Source organism: Sitophilus oryzae, unplaced genomic scaffold (assembly GCF_002938485.1).
Source record: "Sitophilus oryzae breed Bouriz unplaced genomic scaffold, Soryzae_2.0 scaffold_810_pilon_pilon, whole genome shotgun sequence".
NCBI classification, from domain to species: Eukaryota; Metazoa; Arthropoda; class Insecta; order Coleoptera; family Curculionidae; genus Sitophilus; species Sitophilus oryzae.
In genome coordinates this window covers 3880181-3902952 of record NW_022147429.1, presented here as the reverse complement: position 1 = coordinate 3902952, position 22772 = coordinate 3880181, and the positions used below count along the sequence as shown (strand labels likewise).

The 22772-nt window shown below is 34.6% G+C and overlaps 2 protein-coding genes across 3 annotated transcripts in view; one reads left to right on the top strand and one right to left on the bottom strand.

The window, feature by feature from the left end:
• The window catches only part of LOC115889135 (probable nuclear hormone receptor HR3), a 363768-nt gene that overhangs the window by 37480 nt on the left and 303516 nt on the right, over window positions 1-22772 (top strand). Inside the window, exon 1 of one of the 2 annotated variants that reach the window (XM_030909075.1) lies at window positions 7023-7247. The exons of the other annotated variant lie outside the window; for it this stretch is intronic. Within the exon in view, the coding sequence (XP_030764935.1) occupies window positions 7241-7247 (7 nt within the window). The 5' untranslated portion in view covers window positions 7023-7240. Of the gene's footprint in view, window positions 1-7022; window positions 7248-22772 lie in introns of those variants that run through there. 2 annotated transcript variants of the gene reach the window in all.
• On the bottom strand, window positions 18345-21181 carry LOC115889134. The gene is made up of 2 exons (XM_030909066.1): window positions 20929-21181; window positions 18345-20674 (listed from the first exon to the last, which is right to left on the bottom strand). Exons 1-2 carry the CDS (start codon window positions 20945-20947, stop codon window positions 18567-18569), a joined length of 2127 nt encoding a protein of 708 aa, XP_030764926.1. The 5' UTR covers window positions 20948-21181; the 3' UTR covers window positions 18345-18566.

Genomic DNA, 22772 nt, shown 5'->3' with positions numbered 1-22772 from the left:
AATTTTGGTACGACTGATATTGGAGATGGAGAACTACCCTCTATAAAACCGTCCCAGATACTGGCTTTTGTCAAAGCCCTGGGACTGTATGATGAGTTATGATTCAAGAAAGGGGGACACAATGGATCTGTAAGGTCGAAGTGATTAACCCCCCTCCCACTCATTCTAAATTCTAAAAAATTCTACCTATACACAAGCGGTAGATAGTCCACGTGGGTAGTATTTTCAAGGCTATTTGCAAATTTATCTAATTTTTATTGATGTGACCTGTTGTCTATTTTTTTTCAAGAAATATTGATTAAAACGGCAGTAGACTGAGCTTGGAGGACAGTGCAGTCGTTATAGGTAAAAGAGTTGCTTGATTTTATTGATTTTTCATTGTTTCTCTTCCTAATTTTTTAATGTTTACAAATATTATCTCCCATTTACATGGAAAAATATTGAACAAATAAAACTGATGTAAACCCCGTACCTACAGAACAGATCGATGCACTGGGAGCTTTAGGCTTTTGTTTAGTTTGAACAAGTTTTAAATTAGAAAAATGCATATCGGGTACACGGTAGGTACTATAACATAGTAATATAGAGAGCACAACAAATTGCATTCAATGATAGGTTGATAACTTAAGGTATGTTGACATTTGTCTGGTTTCGTATTGTTACCTGTTCAGTTTTAGTTTAAAAAGAAATGTAGTTTTTCTTAAATTAGTTAAAAACGGCTTCTCGAAAATGGTTCAAATTTGACATGTGTATTCAGCATACGCAGACCTTTAATAAACCTATTTGTATGATTTCGCTGTAAATCAATGTATGATTTCGCTGTAAAATGATTTCGCTGTAAAATCAACAGTGAAGACAATATTTAGAGAGTTCAAAATTTGCATGGGATTTCCTATGTTTCCAACACCGATGTACCATCCGGTATGTTAAATTTCATACCTCTAATATTACCCTGCCACTCTCTTGAATCAGGTTACTAGAAATAGATCAGGGCCGCAAAACGACCATCTATCTAGTCTCCATAATCATATCGCTTGGCTCCATTATTCATCGTCTCGACATCTCACCGCAAAAATTCCAGTCATAATAACGCTACTATTCACCCCTTTGGCATTCCACCCTCGTTATTCAGGTGACGCGTCTCTCGATAAAACGGCCCCAACCAATCGAGTCTCGCCCACTATCCGGCCAACCAACTTTACCCCAATAACCTACATCCCCACATTCTCACCCTGTACAGGGGCGCCGTGACGTCACCGCATAACCCCACAGAGTAACGATGGAACAGGAGATGTTCTCCTGCGCGTGTTCCGAGCTGCCGAGTTTCCGCATGTCCTGCCATTTTTGTGCGGTGATGCCGGATCTACATTTATTCGTTCAAATAGGATTATCTATACAGGGTCGCTGATATGTATGGGAACGGTCGATAATTGAGTAAAATATACAAGATACGGCAAAAGGTTAAATACAAAAGTTATAGGGTTTTTAAATGTCTATTAGCTAGTAGTAACTTTAAGTATACAAGGTCGGTCATAAAGATGTGGCACATCAAAATTTTTTTTTTTAAATGCAACCCCTAGTATATTATTGGATATTTTAATTATTCCTTCAATTTTAAGCAATAATCGTAATACACATCAATTTATGTACATAGTGTACATAAATTCAACCATTTCCAAGTTATGAAGTTTTGATTTTGAAATGTTAAACGAAAATTTTGTAATTTCCAGACTTCATTTAATCTCATTTTATACAGCTACAAATGCTAACTTGACAACTAATGTCAAATATTATTAAGAATCACAGTTTCTGCAGAATGGCATTGTTATACATAAAAAAATGCATCGAAATTTTAATACTGATTATACCCTATCAGTGATATTTTCAAAAATCAATAACTCGGAAATGGTTGGTTTGAGGTATATTGTGTGTTTCAATTTTTACTTAGAATTGGAATATACAATAATATACAGAAGGTTCCATTAAAAAAAATGACACTTTGATGTGCCACGACTTTATAACTGACCCTGTATACTTAAAAGTATTACTTGCGAATAGATATTTAAAAACCCTATAACTTTTATATTTAACTTTTTGTTTTTTTAACCTCATATATTTTTCCTAATAATCGACCGTTCCCATTAATATTAGCGACCCTGTAATACTGAATATAAATTTCGATAAATTTAAGCATTTCCAAAATTAAATCTGTAAAATACTAGCTAGGAATGTTAGAAATTATACAGTAGAATCCAGTATTTTTAAACTATATACATGCATTATTTTAAAACTATTTTTAAAAGAAAACATCTTTCATATCCTCGTAAGTTATGTTTATTTTGTATTTTTATCTTTTATGATTAGTTTCTTATTTAATGATATGGACTAACTTAAGACACTTTGATCATATTAAATCTTAAGTTATTATACTGGATGGCAAATTAAAAAGTATCAGGATGATATCGAATACACATCTGAGGACTGGAGAGGGAATATTGGTTTCTCCGATATGTATTTGTGATTGTCACAAAAATATCAAATAAAACAAAAGTCTCTAGTTTTTAAAAATGATGTTACTTTAAAGACCGAAAACTAATCGCTCCATTTAAGATCTTGGTATAAAATTTCAAGAGAAAGCATATTTTTCAACAATGTTTCATATAAGGCAGGTTCATATTAAAAAAAAAATTGGGGTGGTGAATTAAAAAATAACTAATGATAACAAACTAATGATGCGTTTAGACTTGAGCACGCACGATCTGAGCGTGCGCGCACGGCATTCGTTCGCGCTCTCGGCTCCGTTTAATTAAAAACTTATTTTTCGACGAATGAAATGATCCATTTGTGCACGCACAGCAGAGTTGTTGGTGAAAATAATGGATGACCAAGAAATATTTGCGATTGCATTCATTGTTATGCACAACTTAACAATGAAAATGAGCTAATAAAAAGAAGAAAAATCAAAAACATCGTCGCTGGTGGCAAACCCAAATTTTTAGAAGTCGATATAATTTATTAAACAACTTAGTGTCTGCGGAGGGCTATGTGCAATATTCATTTTATTTACAAGGTCTTGACATGCGTATTTTTTTGGATTTTGAATAATACGAAGAATGTTTAACATCCTATATATCATCATATAATATCGGTAACTTTTCATATTCTTGAATTAATAATAACGAATATTCATTAGACTACTCCATAATTTTAATAAATAAAACAAAAAAAAATCACAGACGCACGCACGCATGCAGACAAAACAAATTGCCGGTGCAAACTGAGCGTTCGCGCACACATAAAATCCCTTTGAGCATGGACCAAAACCCACACTAGAGGGCTCACGTTTGCGGCTGCTCGCGCACAGACAGATTTAGAGTGAGCGTGCGCGCACAGCCGTTTACACTTGGGCATTCGCGAAGGATCAGTGCGTACGTGCTCAAGTCTAATCGCATCATAAGAGTTGAGGGGGGTGAGTCAAATAGTATCACAACTGGACCCCTCCTCTCAATTCCCTATGTATTTGAATTAAGTCTTGGTCGTCACAAATAGCAGAACCAGAAAACCAATTTTGATAATATACATTTTCACCTTAAAATTTAGATGTATTTTAAAGTTTAATATATTTTGTTCTGGTGTGTCTATTTTGATGATTTTTTTTGCAATATGTAGCCAGATTATTTTACTTTTTAGCAGGGTTGGCATGATTTAAATCGTGATTCAAATCAATGATTTTTTAAATTTTAATCATGTGATTTAAATCAAAAAATTAATTTTATTGAAACTTTATAATAAATCAAAAAATAACTGTAAAAGTTATAAAAATCTGTTCTAGAAAACTATAAAAAATATTTCTATAACAGATAATAAATTGAAAAATAATTGTAGATTTTATTAAACTAAATAAAAATAATTAAAAAAAAAATTATTAATTATTTATTATTTTTATTTTTCTATTCATCAATTTAAATGTTGAACCGATTTTTGAAGTAATTCGTGTGAATCCATAAGACCGCTAAACGCAGGGATTTATTTTAAAATTTATGTATAAGTGACAAAAATTCGCTGTTCGAATACATATCATTCGCAGACTAGTGCAGAACTAGGTTCTTCTGAGATAGAGACTATATCTTTATTCCCGAAAATCTATAATCGTTGTCAGAAAATGTTGTTTTATATATTTTTTTTTAAACGTTGGTATGTTTCCAAATTCTTACCGACATTTTGATTTGCAGTAAGTACTTTACACTTTGACATTAGATAATACTAATTTCATTCTCGACGTAAGACTATTTCCGAACAGTAGGTAGTGTATTGTTTTATTAAGAGTAGAAATTATACTTTTTTTGACGATGCTGTACATTTGAAGGACCATCCTAAAACTATTCCGACGTTACAAGGAGGCACAAAAAGTACATTTTTACTCCGGATAAATCAGTATTTTTTTAAAACATTACAAATAATTTTTTAATCAATTTCAAACATTGCAAATAATACAAACAGTAATCGAGAAACGATATATACACTCGTTGAATTTGACACCTAATATCAGATTAATAATATATTATTTTTGTACTTTTGTGCTTAGGCGTAACAGTGCTTTACTTTTATGCCTAGCCGTTAAAATGACAAAAATTAATACTTTGAGACATTTGAAAAAAAATCCTTTTGATCTGAAGTGAGCGACTTTTTTTGAGGAATATATTGGTGACCGATATGGAAAAATGATACGCGCCGTAGAATTATCAATGTTATCGGTATCGCTCAGAGTTATAAAGATTTAGCCATTTAGGATAGGACTTTAATTGGAAATAAGTCTTAGTCATTTGGAAATCCGATTTAAATATTGTTTTGAATTAAAATCAAAAAAATCTGATTTAAATAAAAAAATCCGATTTAAATAAAAAAAACTTATTTTTTTGATTTTTTTTTAAAAAATCATGATTTTTTCCAACCCTGCTTTTTAGTATGTCTTTCTAAATTAAACCTGAAAGTTCGGATCTGTTTATTATACGAGAGAAAACAAAATGTTGATATTTTGGAGAAAATTTGAAACATTCTGTGGAATATTTTAAGACAATAAAGAATTTAAAAATCACTAGGTACATCCTTTCTCGATAGTTTGTTTTTTAGTTCATCTCAATAGCTTTATTTTTGTTGGTGATATTTGCTATTGGAGATCTCTCTTTAAAGAAGACAGTAACATTTTTTCGTAATTTTTACGTTGAAACCATGCTTTTGCTTTTAACCCTCGTTAACAGACCTAGTAAATTGGGGTCTTAGCCAAGTAAGTTGGTCTGCACTGTACTTAGTGCACACCTAAATCTGTTAGCGACATAATCTTCATCTCAATCATTCAATCATCATCATCTTCAACTGAAGCAACTATAGTGGATACAACTTCTGGACTTAAAACCATCTCTGCTAAAGTAACTGCCCAAGAGTCAACGTACAATAATAGTAGGATTTTTCAATAACAGTGAGATTACATAAATCATCACTATTTCATAGGTATGTTGACTGGGACCAAAGGCATGGTTTTAATGTAAAAATTACGAAAAAATGTTAATGTGTTCTTGAAAATCGAATAACTCCAAAAAAATAAAACTATTGAGATGGACGAAAAAATATGCTATCGAGAAAAGACGCACACAGATGATAAAATAATTTTCAAATTATCTGCTTTATTACCACAGGGAGTTTGGTTTACTTCTTTACCATTTCTTTAACTTTTTTTACAACTTTTACCAAAATAACAACATTTCGTTTTCCCTCGTATAATTGTCATATAGAAACTTTAATTTTTAATTTAGAAAGAGATATTGAAAATTCAAATAATTTAGCTATAAATTGCTTAAAAGATCAACAAAATCGGTCCACTAAAACACAATATATAAAATATAAAAATACATCAAAATTTTAAGGTGCCTGTTTTTTGTGTCGGTGAGTGTACATATATTATCAAATTCATGCATTTTGTATTTCTAATTTTGAATAATAATTTTGAAGAATTAAAATGCCGATAATAACACGTTTAATTTCCTAAATATCTGAAATATTTGACTAAATAAAATGGCTATTCTTCTTCACTCTTTCAATAAGGAATTTATTTTCCAATTACTCTGTTACGACCTGGCAACGATGCTTTTTTACCCTCTCGTAAAACAGGGCTGCCGTCGCGCCCCCCGCCGGCCGAACCCGAAACTAGAACGCAGCGTACACAACACCGCGAGTTAAATGAATCAGGGTTTGTTTTAAAAGGAATCGGGTCAATATTTTTGGCACGGTCAGCTCGAACAGGACTGGCCCTTGCTGGTTTTCCAACTCCGGGAGGATCGTTCTCCAAAAGAATATTCGGAACGTGTGATTAGAAGGAACGGCTGCGTCCAAATCGATTAAAAAATATTGATCAAAGAAGCGGAGGCTCTAGCGTGCACGGAGATACTGTTCGAATCTTAATGTGTTCCGGTTTTTGTGACGTACCCAGTGTTTTTCTTGTGTAAATTTTCGTTAAATCTGTACTGTTTTTATAGTTATATCTATTAGAAAAGTTTATTATCCCGTTGCCTTGTTTAAACTACCTTTATTCGTCGTTAACTTGTTTATCTGTTTATCGGTATATTATTTGTTATTATTATCCCCAAACGGAGGCCTTCAATACTTCTCGAGACAGAGAGACAACACTCAAGAATCCAATCAATCTGTAACCGCTAAAAGCAATACGCCACAAACAATTTTTCTGATTTTAAGACGTAATAACTTCAAAGACTGTTTCGCCGTAGACTGACGATGACTGAATACCATCGGTTCGACTGAATTTACACCAGTTTTAATTCGCAATTTTGGTGTTTAACCGGAGATTATTATATATGAACGTCTCGGATCTATTTTCCTTTTTCGAATCTTGGTGTTTGATGTTGTTTTTGTAAAGCCGACCGATTTTGATAAATTTATACCGCGATTTGTAATTCGTTAATATAAGTTTACCTTAAGTAGATAATAGTAATCATATTAATAAAGTTAAAGAGACAGAATCAAGATAAGTCTAATAAGGAAATTTGGTCGAATCGTAAACGTTACGCTGGCGGGTCAACAGGAGAACCAAATCATCACTATTGAGCTACAAGAGGTGGAGGATGCCTCCACGGAAACCTCACCACCTCCACCTCAAGATACGACTTCAACTTCCACTTCGAGTTCGACTTCGTCGAGGCCGTCGGTCACTGCGTCTCCGCCAAATACCATGACAGGTAAACATAAACAATTTTGCATGAGAGGAGTATTTTTATATCTATTTACTGGTATTAAAGAGGGTAAAAAAGTCTCTGTCAAATACTCTAACGGTAAACATAAACAATTTTGCATGAGAAGAGTATTCTTATGTCTATTTATTGGTATTAGATGGGGTAAAAAATTTCTGGTCAAATACTGTAACAGGAAACATAAACAATTTTTTATAAGAAGAGTATTTTGTTTATTTATTCGAATGAAAGAATACAGAGAGATGAAAAGGTACGCATCACAAAAAGCTAGCGTGCTGGAACGAGTTTGTCAAGCATAAAATATATAAGGTTGCTGCGGCTTTGAGGTTATGTATTGATTATTTTGTATGGCGTGTCATAAATGTTCCTTTTTTAATGGATTTGTTTATCATCAACGCTTTTATATTTGTAAGCGAATAATATATACAACCCTTTGCTATGAAAATCTATAAAATTTCGAATTGAATTTACTATGCTATATGACTCCAATAAATTGGTTATAGATTAAAGTAGTAAATAAAAAAAAATCGGTATTAACTTTTAGCAGCTTGATACTTTTTTGAAAATTCAAATCCGTTTATATTCTTTCTAAGTGCAATATTACACTCTATGTACATTTGTAGTCTACAGTGTCTATAAAGAAATCTCCATTAAATTGGATTTGGTATTATTAGTGACAGGTAAAATTAGGTAGCGCAGTTAGTTTATGCTTGTCTAAAAACTGTAAAATAAATATATCTACAACCATAGCACTTAGCTTACCTGTCAAATTTATCATTTCTTATGTACCGTTATTTATTTTTAAAAATCTTAGGTATTTGAAAAAGTGAATATAAAGTTAAATATGTAATATTACTTAATCTGACATATTAACATCTATTTTCCCAAATATTCTTACATCTACTGTGATAACACCCGTATAATTTTACATATATAACAGCAATCTTCATTTCAAAGTTATCGCTGATGCCGTCTGTTTTCTATCACATTGTATTTATTATGCTTTAAAGTCCAATATTATTATGCTTGGTCACAAATATGTACTTTATTCATGCAAAATTTATATAATTCAAATAGTTTTACAAAAAAAACATGTTTTTTTTTGTAGAATTGCTTCGATTAATGTATCTAATCTCTAATTCATCCAGATATCACACCAAGAGTACTCGACTCATCGAAGAACAATAAATCTATGTTTTTTTGTAAAACAATAAACAATTGGGTTGTTTGTTATAAAAACGTTTGATAAAATTGCTCAGTTTGTTTTAAGCGACGGAACTTATGAAGTCGGTTTGGGAAATAAAAGATCTTATGAATGATAATAATCAGATACTAAATTTGGAACTTTCCGAAACTACTACTCTGGACATTGAACATAAACTAACTATGAAACGAAGAATCAATACTAATATGCAGAATAATGGGAAATTATCCATTATCACCAACGACGCAGATCTTTAAAGCGAAAAAAAAAATTGAAAATTTGGATTTTTTTTAAAAATTGGAATTTTTTTTAGTTTTAAGTTAAAAAACATAATTTCTTGATAATATGGCAACATAGGTAGTAGCTTAAATTTACATGAAGAAAATCCAGAAAAGATCCAGTGGTTCTCAAAATTTTAGCAAAAAATCATTTTTTTTGGAAATTTTCGAAAGTAAAATAACTCGGTTATTTTGGACTGATTTGAAAAACGATAACGAGAAAAATGTTTCTTTTGACCAGACCTACCACCCCTTAAAATACTTGCACTTATTTCTGGGACACCATGTACAATATACATATCCAAAATTAGTATATTTAGTGACAGATTATTGGTTCATCCCAAGTAGAGCCTATTCGTAATCAGTCTGGAAATTATGGTACCTATCTAGATACTGAAGAAGATCAGTGGGACGAAGGCAGATATAATAAGAGATATAATCTGGCTTTAAAAATCTGCGCCATTGGTTTGCAAAATTTTTGAAAGATTCAAATTTTCAGATATGAAATTTCACGCCCCATGATAGCCATTAGGATCGGCAACGTCCGAAAGGCGACGCTGATTTAAGAAGTAGAAGAATCTAGATACTCTATTATGTTATGTCGGATATTATGTTATGTAGTCGGATTCTGAACACACTGGTCATCTTCGCTTTTTTCTGAGCATATATGCGTATCAGCTGCTGCTCTATAATCATACATGTGCAAGAAATCAGAGCACTAATCTCAATTGATACTTTAAACTAATTGTCCAGGAGGCATTGAAGATTTTGGGGTAGAAGTAGGTGGGGGGGGGCGGTTACGATGGGCTGAGGCGAAAAATGCGTCAAAAAGTACAAATATACTGTACTTTTTTTCGAGTGATAAAAATAGTTCTATTAGCGAGAGATATTGTACAGTTAAGAAAAAAAAATAGTCTAGCTAATCTGTGAGAATGTGTAATATGTATTGCATGTCCAAAATTGGATAAAAATTATTGAAATCATTGCCTTTATTTTTGCTGTCCTAAATTTTGTCAGATAATTTTATATTATAACTGCAGCTGCAAACATAGCCTGGTTAATGTGGAATATCCCGAAAGCCTTGCCAGGCTTGTCAAGCGCGCTAAATTCGACATGTTCAATTACACAAAGTCGCTTCCTCTCCTCATTTAACTATCTGACTTGTGAGTCTGGCGTGGCTTTCGTGATTGTAAATGACAGCCAGACGTGTATTTTCTATGAAATTATTGTATTATTTATTATGTCACAATTTTTCAAATCCGGGAAAAGAGCAACAATTTTGTAATTTTTGCAATTTTCCTAAATCAGCCATACTTGCATTTGATTTTTGATTGGTTTATGATAGTATCAAATGATACATTACATTTCAAGCATGGGAAAATAAGGGTTAGGTTAGTTAAAAATCTATCAAATTTTTGCATCCTCACATTTTCAATCAGACTGACTTTCCTCCACTTGGGATGTCCCAAACTGCTATTTTCATTAATACAATGATTCCATGATTCACTTTAATAAATGCCAAATATTTATGACTGGGAAAATAAGTGAACTTTTTTTTATCTAGTGAATTCATCAGAAAAATTTTAACCCCACAATTATGACTCCCAAATTGTCATTTTATGTCATCTTCCGAAAAAACTATTTTATATTTACCGACTGGGAAAATAAATTTAAAAAAAATCACTGCCTCCTGAGCTATAATCTCCAATAGAGCTCAGAACAAGACATATTAGTACGAGAGCTAGCAACGGAAAAACAAGTATTTTAAGACGTCTGGCTCTTTGATATATCTTTTACTATGCTCTCTAGAACAGCATGCGGCCCGTCTGGCTGCCAGTAAACGTTGCGTTCCCTACTGCGCAGTGAAAGAAGATCCTATATTTTTATTAGTCCTTTAAATTCTAGTATTGAATATAAATCGAACATGTCTCCATAGCGCAGTGCGTAGAGTTTCCGACCACGAACCGAAGATTCAGAGTTTGAATCCAGGTCAGGGCAAAGACTTTTTTATTTTATTTTCGTTTATATTCTGATAGTAAAGTATTAAATATTTGTTTTTTTAATTACCAGAATTATTTAATACTTTACTATCAGAATATAACCGAAAATAAAATAAAAAAGTCTTTGACCTGACCCGGATTTGGACTCTGAATCATCCGTTCGTGGTCGGAAACTCTACGCACTGCGCTATGGAGACATGTTCGATTTATAGTCAATACTAGAATTTATAGGACTAAATTAATAAAAAATATAGGATCTTCTTCCGATGCGCAGTAGTAAACGAAACGGGTATCGGCAGCCAGACGGGCTGCATGCTGTTCCAGAGAGTATAGTGAAAGATATATCAAAGAGCCAGAGGTCTTAAAATACTTTCTCGAAAACGTTGCTAGCGTTTAGACTATATCATCCATGTTACAGAGTGCAAGGTGAGCAGATTTTCAAGTAAATGACCTAAGTCGACAGGCTGCAAATGATTAGAGTGTGATCCTAAGCTCCATTGAAGCTTTAATTAAAAAAAAACGATCAAAACTGGTGCTAAGACATATGTTGGAAAATAGGCGCAGTAGGTGATACATAAACAGTCAAAAACAAGCAAACATGACCAACTGGTATTGACTAAGCTGTGATCCGAACGCACCGTCCGGTACCTTATTACGAAACATTATTCAATGCGGGGAAATAAATGATAATAGGCGACCGCGCTGCGCTTGTAGTACCACACCACAAGCGGTCATCGCTTTATTATTATTATGAGAATCACGGCCGTTGGTTGGTTTGCACGAACGAAGCAACGAACGGCTGATGGATAGCGGTACCATCGCACTGGGTTACCAGCGCCACGGTACAGTTAGACGGCGGTCCGTTAGGCCGTACTCGGCCGCCGCGCCCCTGTGTACGTTTCGACGTTTTTTTCCTCTCCCTTCCTCTTTCTTTCTTCCTCCGTCGTTTTTCGCATGCCTGCGAATATGGGACACCGCATCTTGTTTGTGTGTGTGAATTTATCGCGATGATAATCATAGAGGATGGTGCGATTTTGTAAATACCTACCAATTATAGTTAAAAGAAATGTTGAGAACCAATTTACTTTGTCTTTGCTCAGAAGATATTTTTATATTGAGGCAATTAATTTGTTTCTGATATTTCTATCTTCAGTTTAGAAATTCAAGCAGCTATTCGAAGAAGTCTGAAGATATAGATGAAACATTATAAGAAGACCTAATAAGAAACTAAAAACTCGATTTCTTCGGTATAAAAAAAGAAAATAATAAGAAACTAAGAACTATTTTTTCGGTATAAAAAAAGAAAAATCTACAGATGTAGAACTGCACCAGTTTCTTGTTAAGGAATTTTTCGACAAAATATGGGTTGACATACCAGGGGTACAGAAATAGTTATTAATATTTTTAGATGTTTATGTAACATACTCTCAAGAGCATCACTGTACCTTATGTACCTTATTAATTACACTCCCGACTGTGTGTCTTAATGACTTAATTGGAAAAATTAGTACCTGACACGTTGGACAGACTTTAGCTCATGCTAATTAAATGTATAACGGGTAAATTGGTATCGGTATTAAACGTGCAATATTTAATGGTACCAATAAAATTAAGCATTTAACAATGCCAAAAAGAAAGTGCAAAGTAACTAATAAAATGCTCAAAGTTTTCTATTAAAACAGGATAATCTAATCCTGTCATTTGTAACGTATGTAGTATAAATCTTAGTACTACGTTTAAAGTAAAGTGGGTCCGTCTGTCCAACGAGTCAGGTTAGAATATCGTCAGACGACATCCAAACAATGATTCTAATCCTAACCTTAACCTAATCTAAACTAACCTAACTCTCACTGTCAGGTGTTCTCTCGTTAGATAAACCTTACATCAATAAATTCATAATTTATTTTTTGACGAAATCCGGATTTTGTCCGCATGTCTAAACCAAACCTTATCAAAATATAATTGACATATTCAAATTGTTAACAAAACACTCCATTTCTTACAATCGTCATAATCATTCTCAGCGTATTCAACCATTTCCAATTATGGTGTAGTCTCCATTACATATTTAGATACTCTCTTTGTGGCTGGGCCCATTGCTGCCCTGTTAATTTCCTAAGCTTGGCTATGCGGACCCAAGTTATCCCTGTTAATTTCCTAATATCATGGGCCCATCTCAGGTTTGGTCTTTCTTTAGGTCTTTTAATTCCTTGTTGGTACCAGTTCTAGTTTTTATGGTCCATCTGTTGTCCGTCCTTCTTGCCAGATATCCTGACCATATTACCACTTGAGGGATTTGATTCTGTGGATGACATCTATTATCTGGGTCTTTTCCCGTTTTTTACGGTCTTTTTGGTCATTCCCAACATATCGTCGGCTTTATGACGAAAAGGCGTATCTCGATTTTTGCTACTTTTCAGGAGAGCAATTTCAAGAAAATCACTTACTTTATTTGGTCAATAAATGTAAAGTCTTTAATTTTTTAATAGTGTTTTTGTATCAACACTTAAACGGAGACATTGAGGAAACGTTCTGAAGATAAATTGCGCGTAAATTCTAATAAATAATTTATTTTTAGTTGTTTAATAGAGATAGGCCATTTTGTTATAATAATAATAAATTTATTTCCGAACGAATAGCATACATACGCCCATGTAAAATAAATTTAAAAATGACGGTAAAGTGTTCTTAATAAGAAAAAAAATGATACAATATTCACATTATGGAATACTTACAAGAAAATACAATACATACATACAAGAAAAAATCTGAAAATCGCCAAAAAATCAGAAACAAATATTTTTAAATACTTTTATTCGCGTTGGATTAGATCAACTGAAAACAACGAGAATTTTCATGCCAGAAGCAAAGACAATAATCAAATAAAATACTCTTATCTAGCTGATTTTAATAATATCGTTTTTATACTCAAATGCATTTTTTTAACTAATATATTTTTAGTAATTTTTTAGTTAGTTGAGGGCATTAATACAGGGCATTTAAACTCACGGTCCATATAATAAAAACTAAACTAAACAAAAAGAAATCATGTTTCTTCATTCGTTTTTTTTTAAACAGAAACTGTGGAATAACAGTTTCTGTTTTCCCTGTTCAATGATAACAAATTCGACTTCCATTCTACGTGTTTATGCTGGATGATGATAAGCAAAATAAATAAAATTTTCCAAAAATTGGTAGGGATGACAATGCTAATGATACGGAGATGAAAATTATTGTATTTTTCGGGCAAGTTTTTGATTCGCTAAAATGTTCTTAGAGAAATTATGATTTCGGGAAATTTTCCATTAGGGCAATTTTCGTTTCATTGTTTTGCTTTCGATCAAAATTTTACTTTTATTCGGCCGTTTATTCTCGGACAATCTTTTGCATACCCGATACAGCTATGTGCAGAGTCTAGCTCATTCTAACAATGGTTTTTGGCAAAAAAGTAGACTCTAAGATCACACTGTAAAAAAGAGCTACTGCCATGATGGAAGTTTTATTTTGTCCCAAGCAACCGTCAGAAAATAATTAGGTAGAATGGTGTGATTTTCTCTCGCATGCATTTTCATAACTTAAAACAAAAGGACCTATCTTAAATTCCATCTTCCTTGTAGTATAATAATTGGTATAACATTAATTTATATAACAAAGAGCCCTATCTCAACATACGTCAATTCGTCATAACGAAGAATTATAGTATTTGAGATGGGGCAAATTTTTAAACTAATATAAAATGAAAAAGGTACAATATTGAGATGCGCAAATTCGCTATGTTAAAATATGACCCACTGGGCATGTCATGACGTTAATGTCTCAAAATCGCCAAAAATCGAGATACGCCTTTTCGTCATAAAGCCGACGATATTTCGTGCCAGCGAGTGTTGTACGACCTGCAGTTTCGTTATATGTATAATGTCCATTTTAAGACTCCAGGTAGCGCATGCATAGGTCATGACTGGTAGTACAAGTTAATCGAATGTTTTCTTCTTTAGATAGAGCATTCTAGATTTGAATATGATTGAGTTTCTTCTATAAGTACTTCACGCTAACTTAATTCTTCGGTTGATTTCTGGTAGTAGAGATCCCAAGCTGTGTATTAGTTGTCCCAAATATACGTATTCTTCTACTATTTCCAGTTTTGTGTTATTTATTATAATGTCTTTTCTGTCTAATAGTTCGTTGTACATTACTTTAGTTTTTGCTAAATCCATTTTGGGACCTATTTTATTGTTGGCTGTATTTAGTTCGTTAGTTTGTGTTTGTAGTTCTTCAGGATTATTGGCTGTTAGGACTATGGTGTCTAACTATTATGTCGTCAGCGAATCTTAGATGGTTAAGGTATTCTCTATCTATTTTTAATCCTTTGTTGGTTCAGTCTAGTTGACGGAAGATTTCATCTAGTACTGCTGTAAACAGCTTTGGGGATATTGCGTCTCCCTCTGGTACTTTTTTGCAATTTCCTACAATGTTGAGAATTAATTCATCTATATTATTTAAAACAAAAACTCGCGTTAATTTTGTTCAGTTAAAATATATTTTATTTATTGTCAATTAACATATTTTATTACTCCCACTGTACTCTCTTACAGGAAAATTAATAATTAATAAAACAAAATCAATAAACTTGTCTAGGCCTAATATGAATTATTACGTTAAACGTTTGACTTTCATCGAAATGAAAATAGAAAATAAGAGAGGTTTAATTTTGGTAATGGAAAGAGTAAAAATGTACATACATTAATTATTCAGTTAACTTGTTCCAGACCAAGGTAATAAGAATTTTATTGTTGATACGAGGGTTTTTATATTTTGCATATAGAAGTAGAAAAAAACAGTAGATAACTTTTAAACACTCTTGTTTTTTGAAGTATTCTCCGCGAAGAGAAATGCATTTTTGCATCCGTTGGAACCAAATTCTGAAAGCAGTTATTCCACTCGCTTATTGGTACCATCAAAATTGCGTTTTTGAAGGCGCTGTAAGTAAAAAAGTCGTTAGGACTTAGGTCGGAACTGTATGGAGGATGGTCTAACAATTCGATTTTTTCTTGCTTTAAAAACCCATATTTCGAGTTGTGAGGGAACTTGCTATATCTTGGTAGTGAATCATTCGTCATTGAGGGTTAGTTTTTCCAAACTCAGCAATTACTTGCGGCAAACAAATAGATATGTACCAATTATTAGTGACAATTCTTCGATCTTGCAGAGGAAGCGTCGCCACATGACCGGCTTTTGAAACAAATGTCGCCACCATCTTTTTGGAAACATTTTGAGAACGGATAATTTACGTCCGTTTTGGTTCATCTAGAAACACCCAAACAGCCGATTGACGTTTATTTTCGGGTTTATGAAAGTAAATCCAGGCTTCATCACCACTGACAATACTGTATATATTTTTGACTTTCTTGCGTTAAACCGGTGTAGAATTTTTTGAAACCAATTGACTATAATAATTGCTTTCTGTTCTTCCGTCAACAGATGCGGTATCCAACGAGAAACAATTTTTTTACAAATAATTCTTCATGTAAAATGTTTTGAATTGAGGTTGCCCAATGATGCTTCATTTTCACGATATGTGAAATGTCAATCTTCTTAGATCAGCTTGCATACAACATCGACGTTTTTCTGGGCGACTGCTGTTGTTGGTGGACCTTTTCTTGGATCATTGGTAAGACTAAACGTTGATTCTCACTATACCTTCCGTATCAGCTACCTTCCGTTTCCCTTCAGTTTACGTAAAATATTATATTATATAAATGTCTATCTGTTCCGTTTTCGTATCGTTTCCATGGTTACGTTTAATAGTGTTAATACAATCAAATTATTCGGAAGGTATATGGAACGGAAACGGAAGGTAGAGAGAGAATCAATCCTTATTGCGTCCACGTTTAAATTCTTCATACTGTCAAGAAAAATGGCGTATCCGCCAGAAATTAAAAATGTATTACTGGTTGCCTGCACAACCGCAACGTATCCGCCAGAAATTAAAAGACTTTTTCAGGCGCCATCTTTTAGTCAAGTCGAGAAGTAAGGGAATCAGACAATGGAATTGTCTGGTATGAAGAAGTACGCTTTCCGAGAATTGGGGAAATTTCGAGAAGCAGTCAATAGAGTATATAAGCCGGAGCCATCGACAACTGAGACAGAGTTTTTGAAATTTGAATATACCGCGTGGAAATTGAAAATCGGACAATTTGGTGAAGGAATCTTATAAATAGTTAGTTTGTTGTGTGTTATAAGTTAGTAATTGTGTATAAAGTGAAAAATAAATTCGTTAAGTATTTTATCGTGAGTTTAAATTAGTGGACCCACGGAACCGTAACAATTGGTGTCGGAAGTGCGATTCAAGAGGATTTTAAGAAGAAATTAAGTGGATTGGAAGATTTTTAGACCGAATTAGAGTATTTTTATGGTTGGTACAAGGGAACAAGCGAAGAAAATGGAGGAAGTAAGCAAATTATTGGGCGATTTTATGGAGAATATGAGAAGAGAGAAGGCAGAAGAACAAGAAAGACTCCGTAAAGAACGAGAAGAAGAGCGAGCCCGATTAGAAAGAGAAAAGGAAGAGGAAAAACTACGACGTCAACAAGAACAGGACCGGCTTGAGAACATTTTCGAAGATTTGAAAGTTCAACGACAACAAGAGAAACAAGAACAGGACCGGCTTGAGAAAATACTGGGTAATTTGGAAATTCGTTTGGAGGAGCGACGTCAAAAAGAAAGACAAGAAGAACAGGACCGTATTCAGAAAATTTTAGAAAATCAAGGAATTAGACAAGAACGGTTGGAGAAAATTGTTGAAGATTTAGAAGTGCGTCGCCAGAAAGAAAAATTTGAAGATCAGGACCGTCTTAAGAAAACTTTGGAAAATCAGGAATTTCGACTACAGAAGAATTTTGAAGACCTGGAAAAACGACAGGAGAACCATTTCCAAGAAGTCGTAGAAGATCTGGAGGAGCGCCTTCAGCAGAAGATAGAAAGGTTGGAGATGGACCTACAGAAGACCAAGGTACAAGTAAGGACACCTGGCGTTCCGGGAACTGCAAACCTTAAGGCCCCGACCTACGATGGACAAACGACATGGACAATGTACCACCGTCAGTTTGAAGCAGCCGCCGCTGCCAACGGATGGACTGACCAGGAGAAAGCAGCGGCACTTGTCATCGCGCTGCGTGGCCCTGCCCTGGAACTGTTGCAAACTATTCCTGCAGCCCAACAGCAGGAATACGAAACCTTGGTTGCTGCATTGGACAGAAGATATGGCGATCAACATCGACGTCAACTTTACCAGGCCCAGATCAAGACACGCCTGCAGAGGTCCGGAGAGAGTCTGCAAGAATTTGAAACAGACTTACGTCGCACATACGGCAAAATAGGTACTTTACAGCGGCAAAAACATTTTCATTGATTTAATTTGGTATTTAACTTAGAATTTACATGCAAAGCATATTTTAGTACAGAACTAACCATATATTTCTAATATAGACCTAATTTGGCTTATAATTTATATACAGTGTGTAACAAAATTTCCAAATCCACCAATACCTACGGTAATAAGCTAGATATAATTATTATTATAAAAAAAAATATTCTGAATGGAAACTTTAATTTTTACTTGCATATCTACCTTGGTAAATTGGTCAAAAGAATTTTAAAAGACAGGTTGAAAGTAGATTTAAGAATAAAATTTAGTAGTGTAAAGTTTTTTTATTCGTATTGTCTTACTTAATCCTAAAATTATTTTTTGCCAGTGTATTGGAATTGTTACAAAGAAGGAAAACAATGAAAAAGGGTAAAATAAATTTTTATCCCTTATTTATTCGCATTATGTGTTTTCTTCCTCTTGGATGTCAGAGTCAGAGTCGTCAGCTTGTTCCACATACATTTGTCCTAAAAATTCGGGTTCTTTTAACATTCCGATGACTACCGCCGAAAACGGTTTCCTCTTTTTTTGTACATCTTTGCGACAAGAAGTAATTACCGGATCGGATGAAACAAGTAGCCAGTTTATGATGTCCGTATTGGTGTTAATTCTCGATGTTTTTCTAGCATGAAATAACCTTAAGTTTTTGTAACTCTTATGACTGGCCTCTAAAACATCTTCGGATAATTGCCCAATAGGCAGAGGAAAAGACCGAATAATATCACTTCCATGGAGCAACAGCTTATGTACTGTAGCACTCATTTTGTACCATCCATAAAGCTGTATACACATTTGAGCGGTTTCAAGACAATAAATCTTAAATTTGTTTTCATTAATATAGTGCCCACTTGAAATCGCACTCAGAATGTTTGCAAATCTGGAAATTAAATCTTTATCGACACCTGTTATTTCCGACACTAACACTGGATTATCAAAAAATTTGCGGGCCGTATTCCCATCATTACTGTTGCCTCCTCCCTGTTTTGGATGGTCTACAACCAATCCCATTTCTGAGTAAAATTGAGAAGTAATTGCTTTCTTTCTATTCTTAACACTTTCTTTTGCCTCTTGGCTTCTTGCCTGCCATTCTTTGTTGTCCATTTTATAAGAAATATGAAGTAGGTACTCGTAGCATCTAAGGTATGCATGCAACACAGATATTCCAAATTTATATGTAGATGAGTCACACGCTATATTTACCATTTTTTCTATATTGTTAATGTCTTTGGGTGTGGCCTTGCATACGTTGCATGCTTGGGATGAGGCCGTGTCCGTAAGCACATTACATGTTTTTCCATCCATCATGGTGCAGACCAAAATATGTTTAAATGCCAGTTCTTTGTTACCTATGAAAATGTTTGTAGGCCGTAAATTATTTGCTTGATTTTCAATCTCCAAGTACTCCTCTTTCATGGTCTCTTTTGTTTCTTTTTTTAGTTTAAAGCTTACGACACGGCAATATCTGGTAGAAGATGGGCTCCGATTCTTCCAAAAAATTTGTTTTCCAGATCTAGATTGAATCGATATTTCTAGAGGTACAATTGTACACAATATAATGTTGGCATCGCCATATTCTGAATGGTTAGCAAAGTTTTGCTTATAAATACTGTGGCCACCGCTACCATCAAGACCCCACTTATAAAAAACATTTATGTTTATGACTTCATCTGGAACATTCTGCAGCAATACTTCTGATTGAATATGTGCTAGCCGACTAATAGTTAAATCCAACAGGTTTTGTAATGGAATTGTCGCCTCTGTCTCTGTGATAAACATACCTGGTGGGTAACATTTTTTTTTTACTTCAGCAATAGCAGGGTATGAAGGATATATATTAGCACCCTTTCTTTTTGCCCCTCTTTGAAGTGTTATGTAGTCGTCTTTAGTTAATCCTAAGTCTACTATAAGTCCGAGTGCTTCTTCCGGGGTATATAGGTCCATAGTAAAGGTTGAAGATGAATCATGGACTTGTTTCATTTTTTTTAATCTTTTTGGTGTTGATGATAAAGCAAGATTTACTACTTTTGCAGCAGTTCTTTTACCACTTTTAACTAAACTGGATTCAACTGCATACGCAAGTTTTTCAGAACACAATTCCGAAACAATAGGCCTGATTTCCCTCTGCTGCGATCTCTTGCATTTTTGACTGAATAACTTTTTCGGTCGTCCCTGTGTCGATGTCGTTGGCGTAGAGACAGTATATTGTAAATTTGGGAAGTTTACCGCTCCTGCTATCCAATAAGTATTTTTTTTCATAAACCTTGCTTCAATGTGATGGCTTTGTTTCCATTTTGTTAAAAGTTTAGACACAAACACTTTTACCACTTCTTTTAACCGATTTTCTGATATTTTGGAAAGTTTATCTATACTCAGTTTGTCCTTAATATAACTAACTAAATGTTCATTGCACTGCGATGATGATTGTTTATAAAAATTAACACTCTTTAAGATTGCAAAAAGTTCATTCCTGCTGACACCAATTTTCTTAAAATTAGGCGCACTCCCACTACCTGCAAACAAATGCAGATATGTTAAAAAAGGATGATTTGGGATAGCTAGATTTTAGTTTATTTATTATACAAAGACAGAGCAACAACATAAACTACAAAAAAATGTGGTACTAAGCGGAACTTTGTTGTAATTCTAACTTAAAATGACGTTTTCCAAAAATTTTCAGAAAATAAATTCATTTGAAATTTGCTTTGAAACCTAGTCTACCAATCAAAAAATAATTGATTACATAAAATAACTTAGTAGTACATACCTGTAGCTATAGGATCCATCTAGAAAAACTACTTAAAATACTTTGAAATCGATACAAATACTAACTGTAACTGTGACATATTCTGACGTAACCAGGTTAGCGTGATAGTCGCGCGAGGCATGTCTGCTTGCAAAGCCGCCTGCGCTTTTATAAATTATCATTCGAAAAAAATATAAACGGATTTAAATGGGGAGTTACTTATAGAATTCTACTAGCTGTGTTTTTTTGTGCTTAGTTTGAATAAAAAAATATGGTTTTGTCGCTGTAAAGTACCTATTTTGCCGTATGTGCGTCGGCTGGTACACCTAGCGTATCCTGAAGCACCGGAAGGATTTAGGGAGGAACTCGCTGCTCAGTGCTTTATCAGCGGACTGAGGGACAATGAATTACAGAGGGCGCTGCAAATATCGCGATTTTCTACCAGCAGCGAAGTACTCGTCAGGGCGCTGGAAATAGAAGCTGCATTTAGCGCCATTCCTAAACCGAAGATAGGCTCGGTAACGGTTGAGGAACAGCCAAAGAGTTCTCACATGCGTTTGGAGGAGATGTTTAATAAACTATGTGAATTACTAGTGAACAAGAGAGTCAACAACACCCAGACAGAGAACCAAAGAAGATTCCAGGATATGAGGTGCTATGAATGCGGCAGGAATGGCCACATCAAACGAGATTGTCGCATCCAAATGCGATTCCATTCACCATCCAGAGAACATCGGCACATCGGAAGATCCCAGGACATAAGTTGCTATAGATGTGGCAGGAATGGCCACATCAAACGGGATTGCCGCGTCCAAATGCGATTCCGTTTACCATCGAGAGAACATAAGCACCAGGAAATCAACACTAATGAGCGAGTATTGGCTGAAGAAAACAGAGCCCCTAGGATGTTTTCCGTTAGAGTCTAGGAAAACCGCTGACAGTTTGGTGATCAACGGGAAGGTCAATGGTAGAAGAATTCGAATGACTGTGGACACAGGCGCTATGGTATCGTTGGTGCGGACTAACTCGGTGCAAGGATTGAAGATGATGCCTCTTAGAAGAAGAGTGTATTTACGTACAGTTACGGGGAAATGGCCGTTGTACGGGGAGAGGCTTTCATAGAACTGGAGTTAGGGAATTTGAAGTTTCGGCATAGCGTTTTAGTGGCAGACATTGAAGATGATTTTATCATGGGTATGGATGTGATCAGTCAACATGGTTTCTCGTTCGATCACCATAGAAACATCCTGAAAATCGGAAATGAGGAATTTTCTGTATCTAAAGAGAAGAGACCAGGAAATATGGAAGAAAGATCATCGAAAATTGTGATGATACCTGGTGATACCAAGAAGACTGTGTTCGGGAAACTAGAGAAAACCGCTGGGTGCCGTGTAGGACGGGTACAAATTATCGACAACGAACCGGATCGACGACGAGCTACCTTGGGCAAGAAAATGCAACATCGTGAAAGCACTATCAGAGTAAAGAATTTTAAACTGAGAACTGACGAACAATGGACGACGTTACAATTGAGGAAAGATCAAATGGAAGATCCAGACATCGGAGCAATACTACGGCTCAGGGAAGGTAACGGCGAGAGACCACCGTGGCAGGATATTGCGGACAGAGGGCTCGTTTTCAAAGCTCTCTGGGCTCAGTGGAATTCACTGGTGATTGAGAATGGATTGTTAAAGCGCACGTGGGAAAGTGCGGATGGCAAGACAGTGACAACTCAGTTACTGGTACCAAGGAAGAAAGTTACCCAGGTATTGGAAGAAATTCACGGTGGTAGAACTGGAGCCCATCTTGGAGTAAACAAGACCTTGAGCAAGCTGAGAGATCGTTTTTACTGGGTGGATTATTGT